The following is a 24211-nucleotide window of genomic DNA, read 5'->3' on the forward strand; positions in this document are numbered from 1 at the left end:
GTTTTCGTTGATATGAAGGAATGTTATTCCATGATTGAAATGAAAATAACTTGTTTTCCAGACAGAGGAAGAGGTATGGTAAAATGCAATTAATGTGTTTGTCCAATAAACTTCATTCACCGTTCCGCTATAGATTGTCTCATTCCAAATGTCGTTTTCGTTGTTGTTTTCTTTAAATCGGGTCTCAAGATATTTACGTAGACGGGATTATTCTTTTCGAATATACATGTATTTCTGCAGACTTAATCGTGGAGTTTATTCAAATTCTATTTAACCTGTATCGATGTTACTTTTGGGAAAGGTTATTTCAAAACAAAACTGTCATTTTCTTTTCAAAAATTTCATAATAAAACTTGGTATCCTTTAGACTCAACGACCAGAGGTTTTATTGATTTTATCCCTAATACTGTAAGAAGCTTATCGTCACTTGATCACCACGATTTTTTCCCTCTACTCGAGTAGAATATCCTCTCTGTGGATGTTGGACGACATGTTGTGTGACAACTCTAATGCAAGAACGCATAAAAAGAGACCACTCTATTGTACGACATCATCATACTGAGATTCAAAGTTCAGTCATTCATGACAATAAGAATAAGTACAAATGCGATTGCTCACTCACAATGGCAAATAGGTGAAGGTAGGAACGCTATTCAGCGATGACGATTCTCAAAATTTCCTTTATGACGAGTGAGAATTATAGAATAGCTATGTGAGTTCACAATTCTGTTGAGAGCCAAGTACCTCCTTTCGAAGTATTTGTCGTTCACTCTCTATTCATACAGCGTGGGAAAATATGAATAATTTCGTGATAAAATAGCGAATACACAGTGATCCAAACTGAAGAGGTTTCGCCTTTTTTGTTGACAGTCGAAAAGAAATGGGAATGTTTCCAAATATATGGGGTCTATCTATTCCAGCAGAGCTTAACTACTTTCATCTTATACACGGCAATGTAGTTCCAGGGCATGATGGTTGACTATTGATGACCGATCCAATCAATGTTTCGATAGAGAAAAAAAAACCTATGTATTTCGCGCGTTCCAATGGTCTCGCGAAGTCAGTTTGATGTTTTCATCCAATTTATAAAATTACATCGTGGGCAATAAAGTAGACGCCGCTGGCCGTCAATTGCTTTCCACAATAATACAAATGACTGCATGGTGAAAGTTGATATTTAGAACTGAATATAGAAGTGACGAAAGCGACGTATAATCATCCATGGATCCAATTCACCGAATATACATTTATTCCTAGAGAGGCGTGACACCGGCGTGAAAGAATTAAAAATTATTTCCGCCTTGGTTTGACATTTGAAGAAGAACACTGCATGCCTACATTAATATTCCTGATCGTTGAAATTTTGGTTCACATGACTTCATAGTTTCAATTGATACATCGGCAATAATCATCTAATTTCACACTGTCTAACTGTGCTTGTATTCAACAGGTAACAATAAACTGTAACTGTCGTTCGGGTAGAACATCCTAGGCACATTTATAGGTATCAAAAGGCATGAAGGTCGCACATGAATTCACATCATAACTAATTGCTCCGGGAAAATATATCAAACTTCCCATATATGAACTACGGATGATGCACGCTATATGATAGTAATGGCTTGGCTGTGAAGAAGTATTTACAATCCTATGCCATGCAGATTTATATATACAGAGCCATGCAGAAGTGAAAGACGTAAACACAGAAGCGATCCCGGTGAAAATATCAAATTTTTTCAAGATATACAGTTTGCAAATACAAAATAGAAAACAAAAATATTCATGAATTTGTTCGGTCGAGCTTCAGATTCCAAGAGATACAGCAATATAATTTCCAACTGTGCCATTTTCGAAGATTTCATCAACAGATAACAAACGCATGTCAGTGATGGACCAAACAAAACGTTCATATTATTTTTGATCCAATGTACATGATGTAGTAAGCGTAAACATGATGTAGTAAACGAATTTTGTTGTAAATACCACTGCTTCACACTATTCCATACAAGAAAATCCCCAGTACTTTTTTAGTATTATCCAATATCCATGAAGGAATCAATAGTACTGTTTTAGAAACATCACCTTTCATAAGTCAGTCCAAGGTGTCCTCTGCGTTGACGGATTTATTTCTCTCCTAGAATACTTCGGGTTTGAGGTATACTGATTTATACTTATACAAATGCTCCTTTCAAGACATTTCAGTCGGTTGGATTTCAAGAAAGAACTGTGTGGACATGCAGAGACTAACACGCGTGGGTTCACACTGTCATCTGCAACAACGCGACATTGCTCACGGCTCTTTCGACTTTCTCCATCTCTGCGTCGAGGTCGACGGTCTCGACAGAGTCCATGGTCTCGAGTATCTCGGGGTTTTGAACCCATTCGATGGTGTCCTGATCGGTGTCAGGGACGATGAGACACATGAAGGTCTTCCCTGTGTTTCCATCGCGAGGGTAGATAGTCACCGGCGTGATGTGATGATTCTGCTCCACCCATCTGCACAATTTCTCATAAACGACTGGGAACTGATGCCGAAGACTAACACCCCGTTGACGTAACTGACGCTGGATATGCACGAAGCAAACCTGCCTAGCCTTCATGTCCAGTCCCCCTTCCGACGTCACGCCGGGTGGAGCGGTCAAAATCAACGTCTCTCGGTCGGCGCCGGGGCCGCTGACCCCTCGCCCGAGTCCCTCGTGCAGGCGAACTTTGGCACATTTTCGAAGGATGAGATCAGGTCTCCTTGGCAACGGCTTTGTGGGAGTGTCTTGACTGGCCATGATGGACACATTAAGAACAAACTTGACCTCTGGATCGTATTGGTAGCAGGTCTGCTGGAGGGAGTTGAAACGACCTTCTCCGCATTCATCTACCTCGCGAGCCGAGAGAAATACAGGCGCTGTACTCAGTTGGTCAAGGCCTTTTGTGATGTACCTGACGGCATGTAAACAAAACGAGCTCTTATTAGATATTTTGTTTCTTTATTGGTGTGATACACTGACCCACATCCCCAACAGCGTTGTTATTCAGTTTTATTAACCCATTTTGATTTGCAATATATTCAAACTGAAAGTTCTGGAGTTTGATCTTCATCCATTCACGTTTTAAACGTTATACTCCTATTCTTATATCTCACTTATTTGACACCCCACCCCCCCCTCTCCCTCACTGTCACTCACTTTCTCACAAACCCAATGCCTACCATCTATTAACCATGCCTAATATAATCCTGTTGCCTCTTTCTCCCCCCCCCCCCCCTCCCCTCTCTCTCTCTCTCTATTGGCTTATAACTACCTGCCAATATCCTCAGGTAGATTTTTTCTAAATCCCACTCCTTCAACTGATGTCAATATTTTTCTTACACTTCCTCAGTCTAATTCATCTTAATCACAAGCAATCGCTCTAAATTCCTTTCAACGTGATATCTGAAACAAACAGGTCAACACTCACCTATACGCCTCTTCCACACTGGTGAAAGCAAGCAGCACTGCACCCCTCCCGTGTGCTAGGTAGCCATTCCTGGCAATCTTGGACAACCCTTCTTGTAAGGTCTCGTTGTACCGGCTGTGATAAATGACATGTTTGCAGAGACTGTTGACGCGTCCGTAGAGGCACTTCTTCTTGTGGCGACCCCAGTGAGCCTTCCGGCAGTCCCGTGAGCAGTAGTAGGTGTAGCAGTTGTGACAGGTCTTGTAGGTCTTCCTGGCTTCCCGAAGATCCCTGATCTTGCTGCATCTCTTGTAGCTGCACTTTACCATTATTACCTACACAGGAAAGGGAGATGCAAAATCATAATCGAGTCATCAATTCTTAAGATATTCTTTTGATTCATCATCGTTCCTATATTGGTATTGTTTGGACATCAATAAAGTCCTGCAAAAGCTTCGGGGAGTTTTCTTAGGTCGTTATTTTTCTTTGAAAACTACGTTGTTTTCTTCCTTAGATCCAACGAATGACACGTACTTACATGTCTGCAGAACAATCATTATAAAAATTCGCGAGGTCGTAAAAGTCATATTCGAATCAACATTTTATGTGTTTACTGTCTACTTATATTCTCTCTAGCTTTCAGTCCCAGGTGATGTTCGAAAATTCAATATCGAAGGGGCTAATTAAATTACCCTCGGGTTAATTTCGTGACAACCTATGTGATTGAGATTTCATAAATCATTTGAAATGAGTACATGTGACTTATGAATTTAGTCATAACAAATGTCATTTCACGGCATTCATTCGTCACGTGAGATGATTATGAAACTGCCACGGTAAGTTCTGTGAAAAAATATATTGGTTGATAAAAACATTTGAAAGACGTAATAGTGACATGGCAAAAGGTGAATGTCATTTGAAAGATTTTTTCATTATTATATTTGGAGATTTAAGTTCTGAAAATTATACGTAAATAGTTTAAATTTAAGCATATACTTAATTGAATAATAAAGTTAAAAGCCTGGCAATTGTACAGGTTATATGACGGAGCTTGACATAAATGTTGTCAACGGTCAATGTACTATCAATATTCGAATCATTCATATTACTAGTTATTTATGGCGGGTACAGTCCCATCAATTTTGATGACGAAATGTTTTATCTTCAATTGTTATATTCAGATAATTAATGGTGACTATTTGAATGAAATAAAGCTCCGCTTTTTAGCAGCCTCCTCCATTTCCAATCTGATTTGTAATAATCTTGAATATAATTTTCTGTACAGGAATATTTGAAATATGTTTTGTTATTTATATATGTCAACATGTACAGAAGAAACTGTAATTGTTGAAAATGGAAATAAACGATTGAAATGAAATGAAATTATGGAATTTGATGCAGATGAAAGTGATTTGGCAAAAAAGTGCACTTTCAAATATTCGAATATCAACATGATGCATGTAAGGTGTAATCATTATTCCCTGCTGAATAGAACAGTGTGTGATGTGTTCATAGTGTGGAACACAGTGTGAAATCACATTCACACTGTAAGGCTTAAGTATATTAACACTGTAATTAAATCATAGTTTTTGCATCGTCCACTATGTGAACACACTCTGAACAATCGCAACATAGATGTGTCCAGTGTGAAGTCATCTCCTTGTTTTAGAGTGAGCATTTTCACAGTGTGAATCGCACGTTCACGCGGTCCGCTACGTGAACACACTCGGGATACTCACACTGTCCACAGTGGGAAACTATTTCAGTATTTTCACAGTGTGAATCACATGTTCATATAGTCTATTGTGTGAACACACTGCAAACATTCACACCAAAAAAGATTCCACAGTGTGTCATTGCCTCTGAACTGTCAAATTGAGCATTTCCACAGTTCGAATCACATGTTCACATAGTCCAGTACGTGTCCACACTGTGAACACATTATATGAAACTGTTTTCTTCAGCAGGGTCGTTGCATACAAGTGGTATGGTATACATATTATGCGAATATAAATGAGAAAGTAGACAACATCGTGATCATACAACTGATAGCACGGGACAGTAGAGAAAATCGAAAAATGTGAAATATTTGAAGACATCGAAAGGACATATACAATCGAAATGATTACCATTTATACATTTAGAAAATACAGCCTTACAGCCAGATGAGTTCGAAAGGAGTATCGTACATGTAATTCGAAAAGAAGCGCATAAGAAATGTAATACCGCCTTATATTTTTTTCGAAAGAATGAATAAAGCAAGAAGTTAAAGGGACGTCCACCTTGACATACAGTTGGTTTAAACAAAGGTAGGTACGTTTTTGTTCTTTGATAGACTCTTGTCAAACATCAACTTTATAAGTTTCTATATTTTTTTTATTACCGAACTTTATTGACACCAGTGTGGTCGTCTCCTACAGACATGATAGATAGAGCTGTGGAGTTGATATATTTCCATGTAAGTTTATTCTGGAATCATTTAAAAACAGCAAAATTGTAGCAGAGTGGTGCTCTGTAATGACTGAAATACTGAGGTCAAGTTGTGAACTTGCAAAAAGTATGTATGTAGGGTGCGAGATGCATTGAATACGTGAGAGAAAGGTATGGAAATTCATGTAGTGTGTCCTACCATAAAGTTCTACCATGGACCTACTACTCTGACAGGTAAGTAGGTCCATGGTCCTACATACTTTCTTGTTATTTCTGCAATCTCCATTATTTTGTTAGAATCATGAATGTGATGTTGAAACAATTTTGATCATCATACTAGAGTAGATCATTAATCTTGTGCATTCTCCATACAGTTATATCTGTATATCGTTGAATAGTATGTATTATTACCCGGAGATATCACTAACTCTACAATGGGATAGCAGATACTATTCAAATGATTCATACACAATAGGGTATGTTGTACCAAAGCTCATCATTCCCTTGAAATAGTTTGACAAGACAATGTATTGGTGAGTGGTGGCCCTGAAGAACGAATCACAATAGAAAACATACAAATAAAGAACAAAAGGGCGACATGCATAATTCTATAGCCGGAGTTATATAGGCTCCCAGACGCTATAAAAATATTGAGGAATAGAGTAATAATATACTGGTGCAGAAACTAAGCCAGAGACCAAATATGAATATGGGACTGTACTGCGGTATTTCAATTTCGATATATGGCAAGTAAGAGGAAGTGATGCAAATTAAAAAAAAAATTTGTTCTCTATTTGTCTCCTCTTACTTTTTTAAACTATCAATCTTAAAAATTTACGTCAGAATTAACCTAGAAATGATATCCTTAGGATTCTAAAAAATGAATGTAATATTCGGCTGGTCACTATTTGCAATTGCTCTGGATCGTTGGTTTACCACGACATTGGATTGATTTCGACAAAACGTGTAAAATTCAAAAAAAAAACGGTAAAAGTGTTTGATATTGGGAATCGGGAAACTTTAAGTGAATATGTTATTGTGTAGAATTTGTTTGTTTAGTGGTTGGCCGTGCTTTACCTTTTCGTAGGTGTAAGTGTATTCTGTTTATGGAAATGTCCACCTTTAAGGAGTGAAGAAGGCAGTAATTAGAATTGATATTGTAATTTGGAATAAATTGAATTTTAGAATTCCAAATATCTCGCTACCTTCACTCGAGTACATTTCACAATGCACATGTCTGATTTACAATGATATTGAACGAATAATTACACCAACATCCGACAAGGAACTGAAATATAAATGGAACAAGATAGTTTGAATATTGTGATATGTATAGCAAGTATTGAATGAAAGATGAAAATGTACAAGGCCAAGTCAATAATAATAATAATAATAATTTCACTTTTAGAATGCAAAGAGAGCACAAACATGAGACCAGATTGCCAGAAGATCAGAACAACTAGTTATGGTGTGAATTATTTATAGAGCTGTCATCCACACCTGGTCGTCATTAATTCAACTTGCGTCTGCCAATCTTATCAGGAATCACCATTTTGTAAACAAAAACAAAATAGTTTATTGATACCATGGAATGAGTTCTCTTTCATTTCGTGAATTGGGTTTATATTTTTATATAGGCCCTATCAAGGCTAAAACGACCAGGCGGTGACAGCCCCTACAGAAAGAGAAAATCAAGCGTACCATGGACAAAATGAAACATCGATAGAAAACATCCCAAATGTAAAAACAGAGAGCCGAAATCCACGGACAACCACAAGGGTGTTTAACGACTCAATGTCAAAATGACGATTAAAAACCCTTGTGGATATCAGCAGACGGTGTTTTATGACTGAGGACAAATATTTGACCACGACATCACGTACACAAGGTTTCGTTGCCATGGTAACTTACTCGACCTCGGAGGAACTAAGATTATTGACATCCTAGGAAAGGTCACGTGGCATGCGTGAATATTGTAATGAAAGGTTTATTATTTTATATCATAATATTGTCATAAAACAGAGTAATGTTATCTTAATGTTGTAATGTAGTGTACCGCTTGTTATGAGCTCAGACAAATTACGCTTTGCACATAAACATGCCCCTTAACAAAAGGTGTTAGAATATAAGTTTCACAAAAAATACTGTATACATTATGTAAAATGGTACCATGCACGTATCAAAAATGTTAGGAGATTATTGTACAATAATTGTACAATGAATAAGGGGGCAATGTATGTAAATTCTTAAAATGTAAATAAATTCGATCATTCTATGCGATTTGAATGTTCTTCATATAAATCTTGAGCAAATAAGAATATCTTTCTTGGATAATTGGAGATGGGATGATGAAAGACTTTGTTCTCAATGAGTCATTATTTGAATTGAGAATTAGATTATACACCTCCGCAAATATTTCAGGTTTATCCCTAAAATACAGGAGCTATAAAAAACGCAATATGTGGCTATGGTATTGATTTTTTACACTGCAGAAGACTTATACACACAAGTAGGGAATACCATAGAAAATAAATAGGCCGAGTCATATAGTAAACTATTTCTTAGCATACGCCTACTCTCTGTATTTTGTAGGTAAGGTATCCTGTACAAAAATATGCACCTGTATTCTTTTGTGTGTAGGCCTATATATAATAACATGTGATGAATCTCACTTTTAAGACAAACAGAAATACTGGTCTACAATGAGTAATATCGAGTCATCCATCACAGACGATGGAAAATCAGTAATTCTATGAATATATGATTCAAACATCAATATTTCAGTACTATCCAACAAGTTTACGAAAGCAAATATATATCATGGCATAAATATGTAAAATGTCCAGACATAGTATGCATTGGGAACTTTTTTGTGGGGGGAGTATTTTTTGTATACAAGTATTCAAAATCGTTGCCAATCATCTAATCAACCATACATGTAGGCCTCGGCATTGCGCTTAATTTGACTTAATAATCATGAATTTCATATGGACATATTGCATTAATTTGTTTACTTATACGGAGTAAAATATTTATGCATATTTGCACTGATTGGCAAATTCATGTAAATGGCCTTCTGAATATATTCTACTTTGTCCGGTGTGTTTGCGGCTTGAGTTGAACAACAAAAGAAATTTTCTCCCAGACTAACTGTTAACAATAGATTTGCTTAATCGCATTTGATGCATTAGAATCAAACGAAGGGAATTAGATTTATTGCTGGTGGGGAGCATATTCGAATCTACCGTTAGTTTGCTTTGTGAACTGGACTATATACACTGTGTGTACAAACAAAATGCGGTGCATGTTCAGAAATAAGCAATTTTAGGCGATGTGATGTGATTGAAAAATAACGAAGCTACTTAATTTTAACGTTAGGAAGTGTTATGAAAAATTGGGGATTTGCATATTATCGTCATGAAAGTTATAAGTACGCTCATGATGTCATGTGACCAATTTCATTTTCCTTATTTGATACATAAAATCATAATAACGTCAGATTTCCATGCATTTTAGTGTCAAACTTGTTGCTTGAAACAAATCAACTTACAAACAAGCCCGCAATCGAGTTCAGCATGATTACCTTACACATTGAATTAGTAAGTAACACTATTTTGTATTATTTAGGAGAAATTGTAAATTAACATTTAACATCATGAAATTTAAATAAAAAATATGTGAAAACATAACATCATTAACTCACTAATGGCATAATCCTGCAGGGTCCTTGCATGCCTGCAACGTTTTACTGAAGGAACGCAAAATGTCACAAATTTGTTGTTCCTCGTCTGATTTTTATGAAATTTACAGCACAGAATACCTCAGTTTTTCTTTTTCTGTTTTATGTCCTTAAGTTAAAATTAATGTATCAAATAAATGTAATTAAGGGCGGATCTAGGATTTTCATAAGGGAGGCACATTTTCCTGATGAAATTTTGATAAGCGAAAAAAAAAAGGGTCCCCACTTTCAAAATGGGGAGGGGGCACACTTGTGTAAAAAAGGTATACTTACATTACAAATTTTGATTATGGTTCTTAAAAGGGGGACACGAGCCAGCTGTGCCCCCACCCCGGATCCGCCACTGAATAACGGAACAAGTCCATCTCTTGGCCAAATTGATGCTTATACAAAAGCCCATCTTGTGCGTGATGTTTTACTGAATCTATCAAAACATTGCCCCAAAATGAATGAAATACTGAGGAAAATCTTCATTTGATTGGGCATTAAAATTCCGTTTTCCTTCAATTTAATTGAAATGAGCCATAGTGGACTTGGGTCGTTCTTATGTTCATATTATAGGCCTAGTCATTTTTGTTGGGCTATTCCAGGCTGAAAAATATGATTCGAACATGCGGAAAAAGAAATAACACTAAAACCATGCATATAACAATTTTCACAAAATATTGCTGAAATTTGAAATTCAGTATCTTCATTATTTGTTGTCAAATTTTCAGGAAATTTTCAGCGTTTTGCTCTGTGAATTTTACTCCTTTTGTTCAGATATATTTTCAGCCCGGAGAAACCCATTAAAATAATCCCCCACCTTGTTCCTCGTTTTAGTAACATATATGCATGCCTTGCATATATGTATGAGTGTGTAAGAAGAAATGGAACTGTATATTAGATTCGTCGATCCATTGTAAGCATGTAATACGTGTACGATATTATCCCCCACTTTGATAATTGCATTACCCGCCATGCAATCGATTATTTAATGACTCAGCAAATAAATTGGTAGGGTGTACGAGTATTCATACATCATACATGTACATGCATACAATAAGTTAAGCGTAATCCTGTTTTTTTTTTTAAGTTTCATTTAAGGAACCTGACGGGAAAAATGACGGAAAGACAAAAATACTTGTAAATACTAGGGCGTATTTGATAAAACTTGTTGCCATAATTTGCAATAACAATTCGGAGCTCCTGGAATTATTCAATGTGATTGGCTGATAATAAACTTGTTATAGATATTGTTGTGCATTTATTATTAGAACAAAATTCTATGATACAGGACCAAGTAATCTCGATTTGCTTCGATTCTATGCAATTATGCGAATGCATGTATGTTCGTGGGAAAAAACAATGTGTATTGATAAAGCGATGTACATTATGTCTATCACGTCATGAACCGTTAGTGAATTGAAAGTATCATATTTTGTTTAATCTATGTAATGTCTAGAATTATGAAAGCATGAGAATCATTCATGGAAATCGATTGCGCTGTGTTATAGGCCCTATGATGAGACAGGATAATTAACGAAAATGTCATTAATGATAATGATATAAGAATTTATCAAGTTAAATACAGTGAAATAAGATGGTGTCTGCGGTTATATTGTAAGAATTACCAGTGCAAAAAATGCAACCATCGTAATGCAATGAAGACAATATTTCCAGAGAGTATTAGTCAATAAGAATTTACTTTGTGAAATATTACAAAGAAATATCTGATTCAGACCTTTTGTATTTTTCCGTGAAATTTTCGAAGATATGCTCAAACATGTAAAATACATTTATAATGTTATTTCACTGTCAACATGATTTTATAAAATGATAAAAGTTAAGAATAACAGAAAGGAAATTGCTTGTGGACTCACCTCCTCCGATATATCTGATAGTCCTCCTCTGCTCCTTGTTATGTTCCTTGCCTCATCATCCTGGCCATCATTGATCACGATGGATTTCAGTACCCTCTTTCCTCCCGAGGTCACCCTCTGATTGGCCACCTTCTGTTCCCTCGCCTCGACATCGTCCTGCGAAATCACCGTCTCCAGCGAGCTGTCACTTTCACTCACTGACTGATCCGGTGTGGTGGTCATCGACATCGAGGAGGCGTCCATGTAGGAGGAGTATTCCGTGAATGAATTGCTGGGAGAACGACTGGTGGATAAACCTAGCAGACTATCCACTATCTCTTCCATGGTCACAGAAGGAGGTTGGACGCCCCCGTCGTAGCGGGCATCGTGTAGGCTCCGGAAGCTCGACGACGTCGGACGTTGATCCCATGAAGTGTTAAAGGCCGCATCGTCTAGGTCAACACTGGTATCGGTGACAGCAATGTGGGGTTGGTTGACGAGTGATGCGGTGATTTGGGGGTTCGAACTCCTGATCATCGCCGCGGGCGATGAAGCGAGGTACCGTTCACGATTTGTTGGCGAGTGAGAGATAGGCATATCTCGACTCGAATATTGCAACGTTTGGTTCCATTCATTATTATTGCCATTGTTATTGTAGTAGGAACTGGTGTTTATATTCCTGGGTAAAGTAGATTCATCATCTCCATGGTAACCAGAATAATCATAATGTTGACGACGAGAATTATCAGAGTCTACTGGTCTTTGGTCATGATGATCGGTGGGGGAACTTGCAGAACTTGAAGAGGTAACGGGGTGTGGAGAGCTCCCCCTGATGCATTCTTCGGGGTGGGGAGGTGGTGGAAGGGGAGAGTTGTCTCTGCTGCTATAGAACCCTTCAGGTGGGGGTGGGGGTGGCAGAGGTGAGGTTGGGGCAGCTGAACTGTAGTATTCTTGTGGTGGTGCGGGTGGTGGAGGAGGAGATGGCAGAGGTGGAGAAACACATGCCTCTTGTTGAGTGTTAACTGCGGATATGTAGAACAACGCGGATCCCCCAATTCGCTCATCCCTTTTCACAGCATATTCATACGGATCCTCCTCATCTCCAACTGATCTACTCCTTTCTCTTTTGGTTTCTTCTCTATCAGTAGGTACAGGAAGAATGCTCTCCTCCTTAATTTCCTTCTGAGACTCTTCTACTGGGTCCTCTGCAGAACGAATAGTCTCATCGGGCGAAGCTCGTCTATACATATCTGGGTTCATTGGCAGTGCAAACTCACTTGTCCTAACATCTTTGTGAATTTCGTCACCAATGCTGAAAGATAGATCGTGTCGAAGTGGCTCACTAAAAGCTGCCGAAATCGGCTGGAATCCCGGCGTCGGCTCCGTGGTTTCCAAAGACAATTCAGAAAATGAAAATGATGAGTGTACTGGGGCTGTTGGGGAGACACTGGGGGCAGGTGAGAAACCGGTTCGAAGTCGGGCCTCTCGCGTAAAGGACATCCTTGTCGAGACCGTTGCTTTAGAATAAAAACGATGTCCCGTTGGCGTAGGAGGTCCACTCATAATCTGACGGGGCTTGTGGTTTCGATAAGCTGGTAGACTTCGAATATCTCCACTCATAATTTGCTTGAAATGCGATGATTTCCTGTACCATGTAGGCAGTTCCATGGATTTCAAAGTTTCCCTCATACGAGCGAGTTGCTGGGCTATCACACCGCCAGAGCTTTCTCGCCAATCAGACTGAGATTTCCCAATCTCCTCATCACACTCGATATTTGGTCCTGGAGTGAGAGAGCGTTTTCCCTTTCGTCTTGTTATGTCAAATGGTACAGTAAGTTCTGTTGTTATACTGTCCGTATCAGAATCATGAGCTGTTGTTGAATGTCTAAAATCAGGGCTTCTATTTGTAACCTCCTCTAAAGATCGTGCAACTTTATGATCCTTGGTATTACCGGATGTCTCCTCGTCACCCGGCTCCCCTTGAGAAGTTGCTTGTTTATGTAAACTATCACCAGATCTGCCAGCTATAATATCAGCAATTACATCGAGATTGTCTTTAGCACTAACAGAAAGCCGCAAATTAGGAATAGGAGCTACACGGGAGTCTCTTTTCACTGAAATCGCTTGTTCTGCTGAGCAAACTGACTCTTGTTTATTTTTCTCCTCATTGAATACCTCGGGAGTTAAGTTCTTTTTGTCAGGTTGTTTTGCAAACTGATCACTTCTTTGTTTCGGTCGAATAGTTTGCTCGCTTATAATTTCCTCAGTCTCGACGACGACAAGTGATCTTTCTGACCTCCAATCTTCCAGCGAGGCTTCAATGAACACGTCATCGCTATCCCCTGCTGACCATCGGCGACCTCGAGCACCCACATCAACTGGAGCTTTCACACTAGCCTCCTCACCAGACAATGGATTATCTCTTAGTTGTTGATTCTGCCCTTGTTTGACATCTTCATTATCTTTAGAGCAAGGTTCACTGACGATTAATTTAGGAACCACATCGGTTGGAGACGGCGCATGCGTAGTGGACGTTGAGCTAGTAGAGCTGGGTGTTTTAGTGTCAGAGGGGGACAATGGCATAACCTGGCTGTTCGAAACACGTAATGAAATCTTTGATGAATAACTGGATTTGTTTGGTTTTGGTGGCACAGGCGGGGGTCCGCCACCACTTGAAAATTTCGAGAATTTTGGTTTAGTTGGTGATAATTCCTCACTCTTTTTCCTATCTCTCACAAACTGCTGGTACGAGTTCATGAAGTCTATAGGATCGGGAGATATATCGTGTCCCGAGGACGACGATGATGGTGACGTCGCTGCGTGTTGTACAATTTTCTCCCCGTCATCGTCCAATAGTTCGTCATCACTTTGGACAATTCTAGCTTTCTTGACAAAGCTCTGCTCTCTCTTCAATGGCGAAATAACTTTTTCATCTTCATCTTCGTCGTTAACATCTTCGTCATCATCGTCCTCATCTATTATTTCCCCTTCTTTATCCTCTTCCTCCTCATCCTCGTCACTATCCACCTCACTACTACTGGAAGAATCGTCACTCTCAGACGAAGTGAAATGTTGTTCTATGTCATCAATATCTGGAGGTATATTGGGTTCAAAGTCCAGGTTTGCTCCTAGATTAGGTTCCGGTGTTTGTATTGGCATACTCGTATCAATAATTGGCCTATCCTCAAGACTCTGAAACAAGCTGATATTTTTCTTCACTGGTTCAATATGCTCTGCAACCACTTCTCCGACTTCCTGATTCACTTCTGGGCTTTGGGACGGTGTCGATTTGTACTCTCGTTTCGTCCAATCAAAGGGCGGCTCATTGTCAAATGTGTATGTTGGTTCTTCTTTGTCGGTGACCAAATTATGTGGTTGGTTTTTATGAGAAAGCGTTGCTTGTGGCACAAAGCCTCTGGACTGGATCTGAGAGTTTGGTGTGGTTTGCTGCTCAAAATTTCGGGTGTAATCCTGCTGATATGGCATCGTTTGTTGCTCAAAGTTTTGGGAATAAAATTGGTGATGCCCTTCTGTCCTTTGCTCTGAATCTGAGGTATGATCCTGGCTATACGGTGGTACATCTTGATCAAAATCTTTTAGTTGATCTTGGTTGTATGGCATTACCTGTTCCTCAAAGGTCTGGGTTTTTTCTTGATATGGAGTTTCACGATCCTCAAAATGCTGAGTTTGCTCTTCAAGATTTGACGTCACCTGGTGCCCAATATTTTGCGATGGGTCTTGATAATTTATCGATGGCTGATGCTCAAACTGTTGGGTATTGTTTTGATATAGTGTCTCATGGTGTTGAGACAGATCGTCATTCTGGGATCCGAATGAAGCTGGTTGATGCTCAAAATATTGGCTCTTCTCTGGATAAGAAACCGCGTCATGTTGAGGAATACTTCGAATATGGCCCCTGCGTGACATCGCCTGGTGCTCATATTGCTGAGGGTTGTCTTGATAATAAGATGTACCGTGTTGTGGAATAGTTTGCAAATGCCCTTGCTGTGGATTTGTTTGTAACCGACCTTGATATAAAGTTCCCTGTTGCTCAAACTGTTGAGGCTCATCTTGGTAATATGCTTTCTCCCCTCTTTGAATATTCTCCGACTGGTCTTGCTTATAGGGTTGAACTTGATTCCAATGCACATACTCGTGTTGAGCAGTTGATTGTTGGTGGAGATATTCGTCTTCGATTTTCCTTTGTGAGTCACTAACGGGTTGGCAATCAATGACTTTAACCGGTTCGTTGTCCACTGAAGATACCGGTTCTGAAACTTGTTCCGATTCAAAACCGGATTCCGGTTCAATATTTAACTCCGGCTCCGGCAGGGGGTCATGGTCATCATGTTGGTACACTACAGGGGCGGGATTTGCTTGACGCCCCCAAAGTCCGATTACGAAAGCCCCTCCAGCTGTTCTTGTGACGACGGGAGCATTTTCATCAACTGTAGCAGTATTATCTTCTTCACTTTCAACCTCGTTTTCTTCTCTTTCAATGTAATTGTGCTTTGTAAGCTCATAGAAAGGATCTTCCTTCTTCGCCCGTTCATCTTCACTTCGATTATTTGCGTGAAATTCCTTTGTGTCAACAATTTCGGGCTGTAGACGAGGTACAGAATTCTTTCCATGCATTTCAATTCGACTAGGATTAGGAACATAATTCCTCGTTGATGGCAGCTCAAGTAAATATTCTTTCTCAAAGTGAAGTGGGATGTCCATTTCGTTTGAATACTTGTTAGATATGACGGTTTCGTCGCTACTTCTGACGTCATCGCTTGAAAATTCAGATCGTTCATGATCGCTTCGACTTTGTCCCCAAGTCCTTGGTTCCTGCTCAAGATCAACTATTTCGACCATATTGGTATCATCCTTATCTGACCCTCTGTTCCATATAGTTGACTGGTCATGTTTATCCTCTTCTATCGTAAACGTTCTATCAGCAGGTTCGACTTCTTGATCAGGGTCATACCTGTCATCAATGAGGGTTTCCTTCTTCACTTGGACATTCTCTGTGAAGGCATCCCCACCGGGCCACTGTGCACCAGTCGACATCGTCCTGGACGATGACGTGGGTGTTATAGTATTGCTATAAAACTGCCTGTCGTCAATCGATGATGCTGGTGTTTCACGTTGAGATGGGAAGGTCATATCCTTGAGTTGAGCTTCATGGATGGGTGTGCCAATGTAAGGCATCTCAACAACTTGCACAGCAGGGCTGGTACCAACTTTACTCCCATCCTCAGGTTCTAGTGTTACGTCACTGCTCACATCTTCAAATGATGATGAATTACTGGGGACATAAACACGCACTGCATCTCCTCTATAAGGGTGGATTGAAGAATATGAAGGCATCACATGTATCGTTTCATTATCATCCTCGTTTTCTAACGTTCTTTCTGTTTCAACATCTTCATCATCACTTTCAGTACTATCATCATCGTCATCATCGCTGTCCTCATGTTGGTCTGTAAGACCCCTCTGGTAGTCCTCCCCGTCACTTGTATAAGACAATGTTCCAGTAATAAGACTATGTTCCCTGGAGTAGCCTGCTTCAGATTCCTCCGGAATCGTTTCGAGTGTCGGATAAACCGGAAGTTCATCATCTTCTCTGTAAAAGCCAACATCCAGAGGTTCAGGCATAGCTTGCATCAGCATCACTTCAGGCGGTAGAGGGAACTCTTTGTTATCCATTGGTGCCTTAGCAGGTTCTTCCTCATCCGAATATGATGCAGATTCACTGGCATATTGGGTTTGTGTCTGTGATTGGATGTTCTGGTCGTGTAAATTATACCCATGTATTTCAGTAGGGGACTGGTGGTACACTTCCTCCTCTTTCATTTCATAAGTTGGTGAATTGTAATCCTGGAAAGGATTGTCCGGTCCTGCAGGTTCAGCATCAAAATGAACTCTTGGGCGAGCCATTCCCATGTCAACAAATTTAGCTGTGATCCCTCCAAACCCTATTGTTTGATCATCAAGAGGTATATCAGAAGTCTGGCACTCCGCAGATTCAGTGACAACCTTACGAGGCTCGGGAATCGGTTCCTTCTCAATATCGCCGATTAGATCTTCGGTTTGTATTTCCATTTCCGTGGTTTCAGTTTTTGCTTTTACTGGTTCCACTTCGGATTGGATGGTTTGAATTTCGCTGTCCACAGTCTGGATTTCGGTTTTCATGGCCTGGGTAGGGGGAGGACCAATAATAGCATCGGTCGGTTGTGGGTCATGCAATTCTTCATTTGATGTCTGAATTGAAATAGAGTTTGGTTTAGGTCCTAATGACGTTTCATATAAGATTTGATCAAGATCAACCTGTGAGCTGAAGTCGTGATTCGGTCGAGTTTGAACTGCAGTTGACATCACCTTAGCTGGGAAGTCTTCATAGGTAATTTGGACAGCCAAATTTGATTCGGATTTGGTGTGACTGGTCTGAGCTGTTGATGAAGACAATGGAGGAGGAGAAAGTTCGTCCCTCGGGGAAGGTTGAAAGCTTGAAGTAGATTGTGAGATTTTTCGTGAAAGGTCAGATTCAGATTTTGACTGCGCGACAGTTCGGCAGGTATTGGAGTGATAAAATACTCTGCCAAGTTGTGCATGTTTGGTGAATGCGTCGGCGCTAACTCTTGGTTCTCTTCCAGAAAGGCTCAAATCTGACATCGTGTAAGACACTGCTGGTGACAAGGCAGGCGGGTATTTGATAACTTTAAAGGATGGCTCAGCGAGGGGCAAGGGGTCCTCTTCTTCTACTTCTTCTTCTGAGGAAGGAGTTCGCACTTGCGACCTCCTATTTGTTTGGTTTTGTGTCGGGTCACTGTCTGATTCTGGATCACTTGATTGGAATTCAGATTCGGTTTCATTCGGTTCAGTGTCCGGTTCCGCACCAAAAACAGTCTCCTTGCCGGTTAAATATGCTCTCTTGGTAACCGGCACTTTGACTTGCTGATCTACATGTATCACAATATCAGATGTGCTTTCATTATGACTTCCTCTCGCTGTTCGTACTCGCGGTTCTTTGTCCAAAGCAATGATGGATAACATGCTATTGTCGTCATCAGAATCACGGAAAAAGCTATCATCATCTTCATTTGGTATAGGTGATGGCTCAGCCAAGCTACTAACACTGACCCTCCCAGTCAGGGAGAAGTATGCATGCTGTGGCGGGGGCCTATGACTCTCTTCCTGAACGGTTTGATTTTGAACTTCACGTTGCTGCTCTTGCGGTACTTCTGGAGTTTGATGCTGCTGACTTACTTGTGTTAGTTGCACTTGTTGTTGAAGTTGGGGATCTTGATAGCCTTCTGTTAGCTGAGTCTGTAAGCGCCTTCTCACATTTGGAGCCGGAATGATTTGAAAGGTGTCTACTTCAGGCCTTATCATTTCGATTCTTGGATGTTGATCTTCTTGCCGTGCTACTCCTGGGTCTTGCCTCGCAGGTTCGGGCTGTGGCCTGGTGGGTTCACGCTCCGGCCTTTCCGATTCAGTCTGAGGTCTTCGTCCCAGAGGGGTTTCCTTCAAATCTTTTCGCGGCTGTGGCTTAGGCTGGGGTTGTATGTTTTCTGCTCCTTGTAATTGAATTTTCCCATCATTTGCTAACCTCTGAGCTCTCCGCCCTTTTAGCTTCTTTTCTTTAGCTTCAGTAGCTATTTTTGCTGATTCTTGCCTGATAAATTTTTTGTCACGTTCACGTAGAAGTTCATCAGTCGGTTCCCAATAGAAACATGTTTCCTTCAATTTCATTGGAGGCGGGATGTGACCACTGTCACTGCTTTTAGAGGAGACTGAAACATCCGCGTCTGATTTGTTGTCTACACCAAGAGAGGTACGTTTAGCTGGAATCGGCGGTTGTAGCAACTTTTGGAAAAGTTCTTTTTGTGTTGGTTGTATCTCTTCCACCATTTGTTGAGACTGGTAATTTGGTGGAGTTTGCCTCCCAGATGCCATATTCGGCAAACTATTTGTTTTAGACTCCTGATTCTGAGGACCGGGTGTAGGAGCAACTTCTTGCTGCACTTGACGTTGTAACTGAATCATTTTTTCTTGTTGATTTTTACGGGGTAACATTGGTTGCTTAGCTTCCTTGTGCTGTTGATTATGTTGCTGCTGTTTTTGTTGACTGGGTGGTGGTTGCTGTTGTTGTTGTTGTTGTTGTTCTAGCCTTGGAGGATATGGATGTTGCTGCTTGGTAGGGTGACGGGGCAGTTGGTGTTGCTGGTTTTGGTGATGTTGGATTTGTTGCTGCCTCTGTTGATGCTGTTGAGAAGGAGCAACGTGAGGTTGCTGTCTGTTTGGTTGATGCTCTTTCACATTTCCTACAGCATAGTGTGACTCAAATTGTGAGGGCATGTGACTTTTCTCTGGATTGGTGTGAACCCTCATTCTCCTCCCTCTATGGTCGCGTTCAGGTAAAGGAGGGGGAATGGTGTCTCCAGTCATTAATCTTGCATGTTGTTGAGGATGTTGTTGACGTTGTGGACTCCCAGGGTGTTGTCGCTGCTGATGGCGTCCTGGGGGAACTCCTCTTCCTGGTCCTTGTTGTGGATGTTGTGGGGGACCTTGTATGTGTTTATCTCGCTGCCCTCGTTTATTGTCCATCTGGTGTTTCTGAGGGGCAGCTAAGGTATTCTGTCTCATTTCCCGAGGAATTGTTCCTTCGCGAGGAATTGTTCCTCCTCGAGGAATTGTTCCTTCTCTAGGGAGAGTTCCTTCTCTAGGGAGACTTCCTTCTCTAGGAAGGGTTATTCCTCTAGGAAGGGTAGATGGAGGAGTTCCTTTGGGATTTTCCTTAGGATTACGCATCTGGTGAAGAATGGGGCGATGAGGGACACGAGGAGGTACTTCATTTTGACTATGAAGCGTTGACGTAGATAAAATCGACTGTCCACTTGCAGCAGCATTCATTCCAGGGGGATATAACAGAGGGGGTCCACCTTGCCCCCGTTCCCCTTGTTGCAGGACACCTCTTTCTTCGCGGAGGTTGTAAATCAACTGCTGTTCCTCTGGTGTTAAACCTTGCACTGAAGGTGCTTGTATTGACACTGTGGATGCCAAACTTTGTTGAGATCCAGCAGGGGAGGGGCCATGATGCATCCTTTGTTGATGATGACCGGGATGCAGCCCGCCCCCATTTGGTTGACCCCCTGGATGATGCACGTCAGCATGCCCGACATATTTCCTTGGGTGTTTATAATGCATCTCTTCCTCAATTCCATTTCTATCTCTATACGGATGTTTAACCCCATGTTGTATTTCAGAATAATGGATAGGTGACGGATACCTGGCTTCCACCTCAGTAGTGTTTCCATTATCATAATTCCTCCGAAGCGTTCCTCCTCTACTCACATTAGCATAAATCGGTTGCATACCAGCATTTCCATGGTCACGCATAAAATTAGCATTTTCTTCGAGGGGATATCTGTTGTTTTGATTGTAAAATAATTTATCAATCCTCTCCAAAGATTCTTGTTTTGAAGCAGCTTGTTTACTTTTGTCAGATTTTATGTTTTTCAGAATGCTTTTAGGCACAGGGGCGTTAGGATCATCTTCTACGACGGCAATTTTAACCGCCTTTTTTCTTCTCTTCGTGTCCTTACCTTCCCTTCTTCTTGCATCTGCTTGATCATGTTTTTTCTGTGCCTCAGTTGAGCGAACAATCACCACCCGTTTCTGGGGCTTTGGCCCGAAGAACGTCGACATTCCGCCGGTAGTATTATCACTGCTATTTCCAAAATTTTCCTCACAGGCTATTTCATGTTCCGCTTCACTTAAAATATTCTCCTCCTTCTGATCACAAGAAAAATCCCCAATATATCCATATGGATCCGAGTCAGGCGTTATCACTTCTCGCTCCTCTGTCGAATCATACGAAACATGGCCGTTAATATTCTCAAATGTTATAACGTTCGGTATTGCATCTCTATTGACACAGTTTGTATGAAGCGAATTCGCCTGGCGTGTACTTTGCCCCGTACGACTCAACGACTGTACGGGGTTATTGTTATTGACGGCCGTCACATTGGGCTCGCCTATTGTCAAGGGGGCAGGCAGGCATGACGGCTTCCCAGACGCGATCGCAGGCGTTTCTATATTGTTGTTATCACAATAAATGTACGAGTTATTAGTCACTGGCAAGATTTGGGCGACACCAGGCGGTTCCTTGATCACGATGGAGTACCTTCCGTTTCTTCCTAAAATTGCGAAATACCGGGCGTTGGTGATGATGTGGCTTCGACGCGGCTTCGTCGCACCAGAGATGCTATCATCATCGACAACTAGGTCATCGACAGGAGATGTCGGCTGATGGGGAGGAGGGTGTGAAGGAGGACTTACAGGTTGCAGTCGATGTCGTGTTGAGATGAGAGGTGATGCCTCCCTGCTAGTCGTCAACGGCTCCACCTCCTCGGTGATGCTCTCGAGAAAGAACGGCCATAGTCGAGCTCGTTTCCCGACTCCCACCAACCCTGGAATCGACTTCCCACCCAGTTGCTTGAACAAGTCATCGTCACTGTTTGCACACAGATCCTGATAGTCTTCATGCTCGAGTATTGCGCGATATTCCTTCAAAGCATGCATGCTACAGCTCCTAATTCAGCCATACACCTCATCCCATCGTCACTTCACTCTCTAAATCAAGTGTTGTATTTATGACAACCATTTATGATAAATAATCATATTTGTTTATTACTGTGTAATGGCCACACGCTTGATGCACTATCATCTATGAGTTATTACTACGCCTCGGTTGCAGACTTGCAGATTAAAGCTTTCCATGACCGCCATCTGCCTTGATGGTCGCTCCTGATTGGCCGACAAAAATCTAACTCTCATCATCGATTTCTCCCCATCTCATTAACATAATGGAGCTCATCAATGTGAAAACGGATTCAACGCCTGCAACGGTGGTTGTGATTCCAACATGCTTTCCATTATAACATCACACTTTCTTGCAGGGTTTATTCATGAATATATTCAAGGTTCCATGAGAAATTTAAAAAAAAAACACTCATGCAAACATACCCGGATTATTCTTCGGTATTCGTAGCATATCTTGCGCGGATTAATTGTTTTTACTTCATAATGGCATTGGGTGTAATTAGATAAAATGCATATTGAAAACAACCGTTAGGTGTTAAAAGTGATATTAGATTCAGATTTAGATTTTATTAATTTTCCGTTCACAAAGCACAACAAAATCAAGCAATACATAGTAAAATTTAAAGTACAACATCAATCGAAATAATGTATAAACAATGAGAATTAATGCAAACTAAAGTAACTTTCATTATATTGCTAAGGATGATGTCTGAATTTAGATAACGGCGTAATTCAATGTGCTGCCATGAATAATTGTGTGTCGATTTATTTCAATTTTCCCTAGGGTAAATGAATTACCGTACGGTTGTAGATATCTAACTGACAACCTTATGGATTATGTTTTTCCTCGATATCACTAGGTAAATTATGTTGTTTGTCACTTTGACGTATGTTGTTTTTCATGAGCAGTGGCGGAACCAGGGTGATTTAATAGAGGCAAAACGATATATTTTAATTTCTAAATCGAGTTAAATGAGTATATCGAGTTACACCATACACGACCTCTCTTTGTCCACGCTTTTCTTTTTTTTTCACTCTCCTTTTCCTTTTCTTCCACTCGTCCTTTTATCTCCCTTTATTTCTTTTTTTACTACTTGAAAAAAATCAGAGGCGGTGGTCACCCCTGCCAGCCGCCCCCACCCGTATTGTCATCACCGTTCACGAGGAAAGGGGTATGATTCACAATATAAAAAAAATGAAATACATGTTCTTATAGATGATCAGAATCGTAAAAGGCATGCATGTATACATGTATGGTAGCACAAGATGATTTAAAGTTCCTCTTTTAAACTCAAATTTTGCCCCCCCCCCCCCTTTGTCAACTAAACATGGATATTTATTTTGATGTTTAGAACTCCTTGAATTTCATATAGCGCATAATAGTAAAAAAGAAAAACCGTCTATGCCCTTTACAAAATATATTTAATTACTAAATTATACATAAAACCGTATCTAAATTTTACAATAAACCTAAACCTTAAATATTGAATACAAGTTAGAACAAATTAAATCAATACATAAAAGTTGCATAACTAATAAAATGAAAACTTACTATATTTCACAACATAATATTCATGATATATTGAACATTATAATTCAATTCAATTCAAGGTTTATTAAAAACATGAGTCGCAGCCAAATGGCTGAATTGTTCATGTATACAAAGTAAAAACAATTAAAAGATTCATTACATATTTCAAACATTAAAAAACAGTAACCTTTGTAAATATTATAAATATTATTTTGAGAATAAGTGAGTTTCCAGCATTGATTTAGATATGAGGAAGGATGGTACAGGGGCATATAAAGAAAGTGCTCTCGCCAACTGATAGGGGATTGGATCTATTAAATAACAACAATATGGCATGATGTTCAGATTATCACTCATTGGATAATATTCAAGAGATGGCGCTCGACTGAATTCATTGACGTTGCAGATTGCACAAGCCTGTTCAGACACTTAAAAAAATCCTACCCAATTGTCTACCTAAAACAAACATTTTCCGTTTTATTAGTTTGCAAAAGAAATATTTGTTTATTCATCCTGCCTTTACCTTCTTAAAATACTCCCGTTCTGGTCGTCTCTCTCATTCATAAAATCATTCTTTATATCCGATGAGGCCTATTATGTAGTCTTGTTCCTATTGTGGTTTATATATTTAAACATTTTTATCCCTGC

General features: G+C 40.1%; 1 protein-coding gene across 1 annotated transcript; it reads right to left on the reverse strand.

The window, feature by feature from the left end:
* Positions 1-17: 17 nt before the first annotated feature.
* On the reverse strand, positions 18-22182 carry LOC121428469. Its single transcript, XM_041625096.1, has 3 exons — positions 11461-22182; positions 3451-3764; positions 18-2934 (listed from the first exon to the last, which is right to left on the reverse strand). Exons 1-3 carry the CDS (start codon positions 22009-22011, stop codon positions 2259-2261), a joined length of 11541 nt encoding a protein of 3846 aa, XP_041481030.1. The 5' UTR covers positions 22012-22182; the 3' UTR covers positions 18-2258.
* Positions 22183-24211: the final 2029 nt, after the last annotated feature.

This window comes from Lytechinus variegatus, chromosome 15 (genome assembly GCF_018143015.1).
Source record: "Lytechinus variegatus isolate NC3 chromosome 15, Lvar_3.0, whole genome shotgun sequence".
Classification (NCBI taxonomy): Eukaryota; Metazoa; Echinodermata; class Echinoidea; order Temnopleuroida; family Toxopneustidae; genus Lytechinus; species Lytechinus variegatus.

What these genes read in the sequence shown, in the direction of transcription:
- LOC121428469 (XM_041625096.1), bottom strand. Translation starts at nt 22,011, where the DNA reads ATGCATGCTTTGAAGGAATATCGCGCAATACTCGAGCATGAAGACTAT. An exon ending in TATCAGATATATCGGAGGAG is followed by an intron (nt 3,765 to 11,460) that starts GTGAGTCCACAA and finishes TTTCCTGTGTAG; the next exon opens with GTAATAATGGTAAAGTGCAG. An exon ending in AGTGTGGAAGAGGCGTATAG is followed by an intron (nt 2,935 to 3,450) that starts GTGAGTGTTGAC and finishes ACATGCCGTCAG; the next exon opens with GTACATCACAAAAGGCCTTG.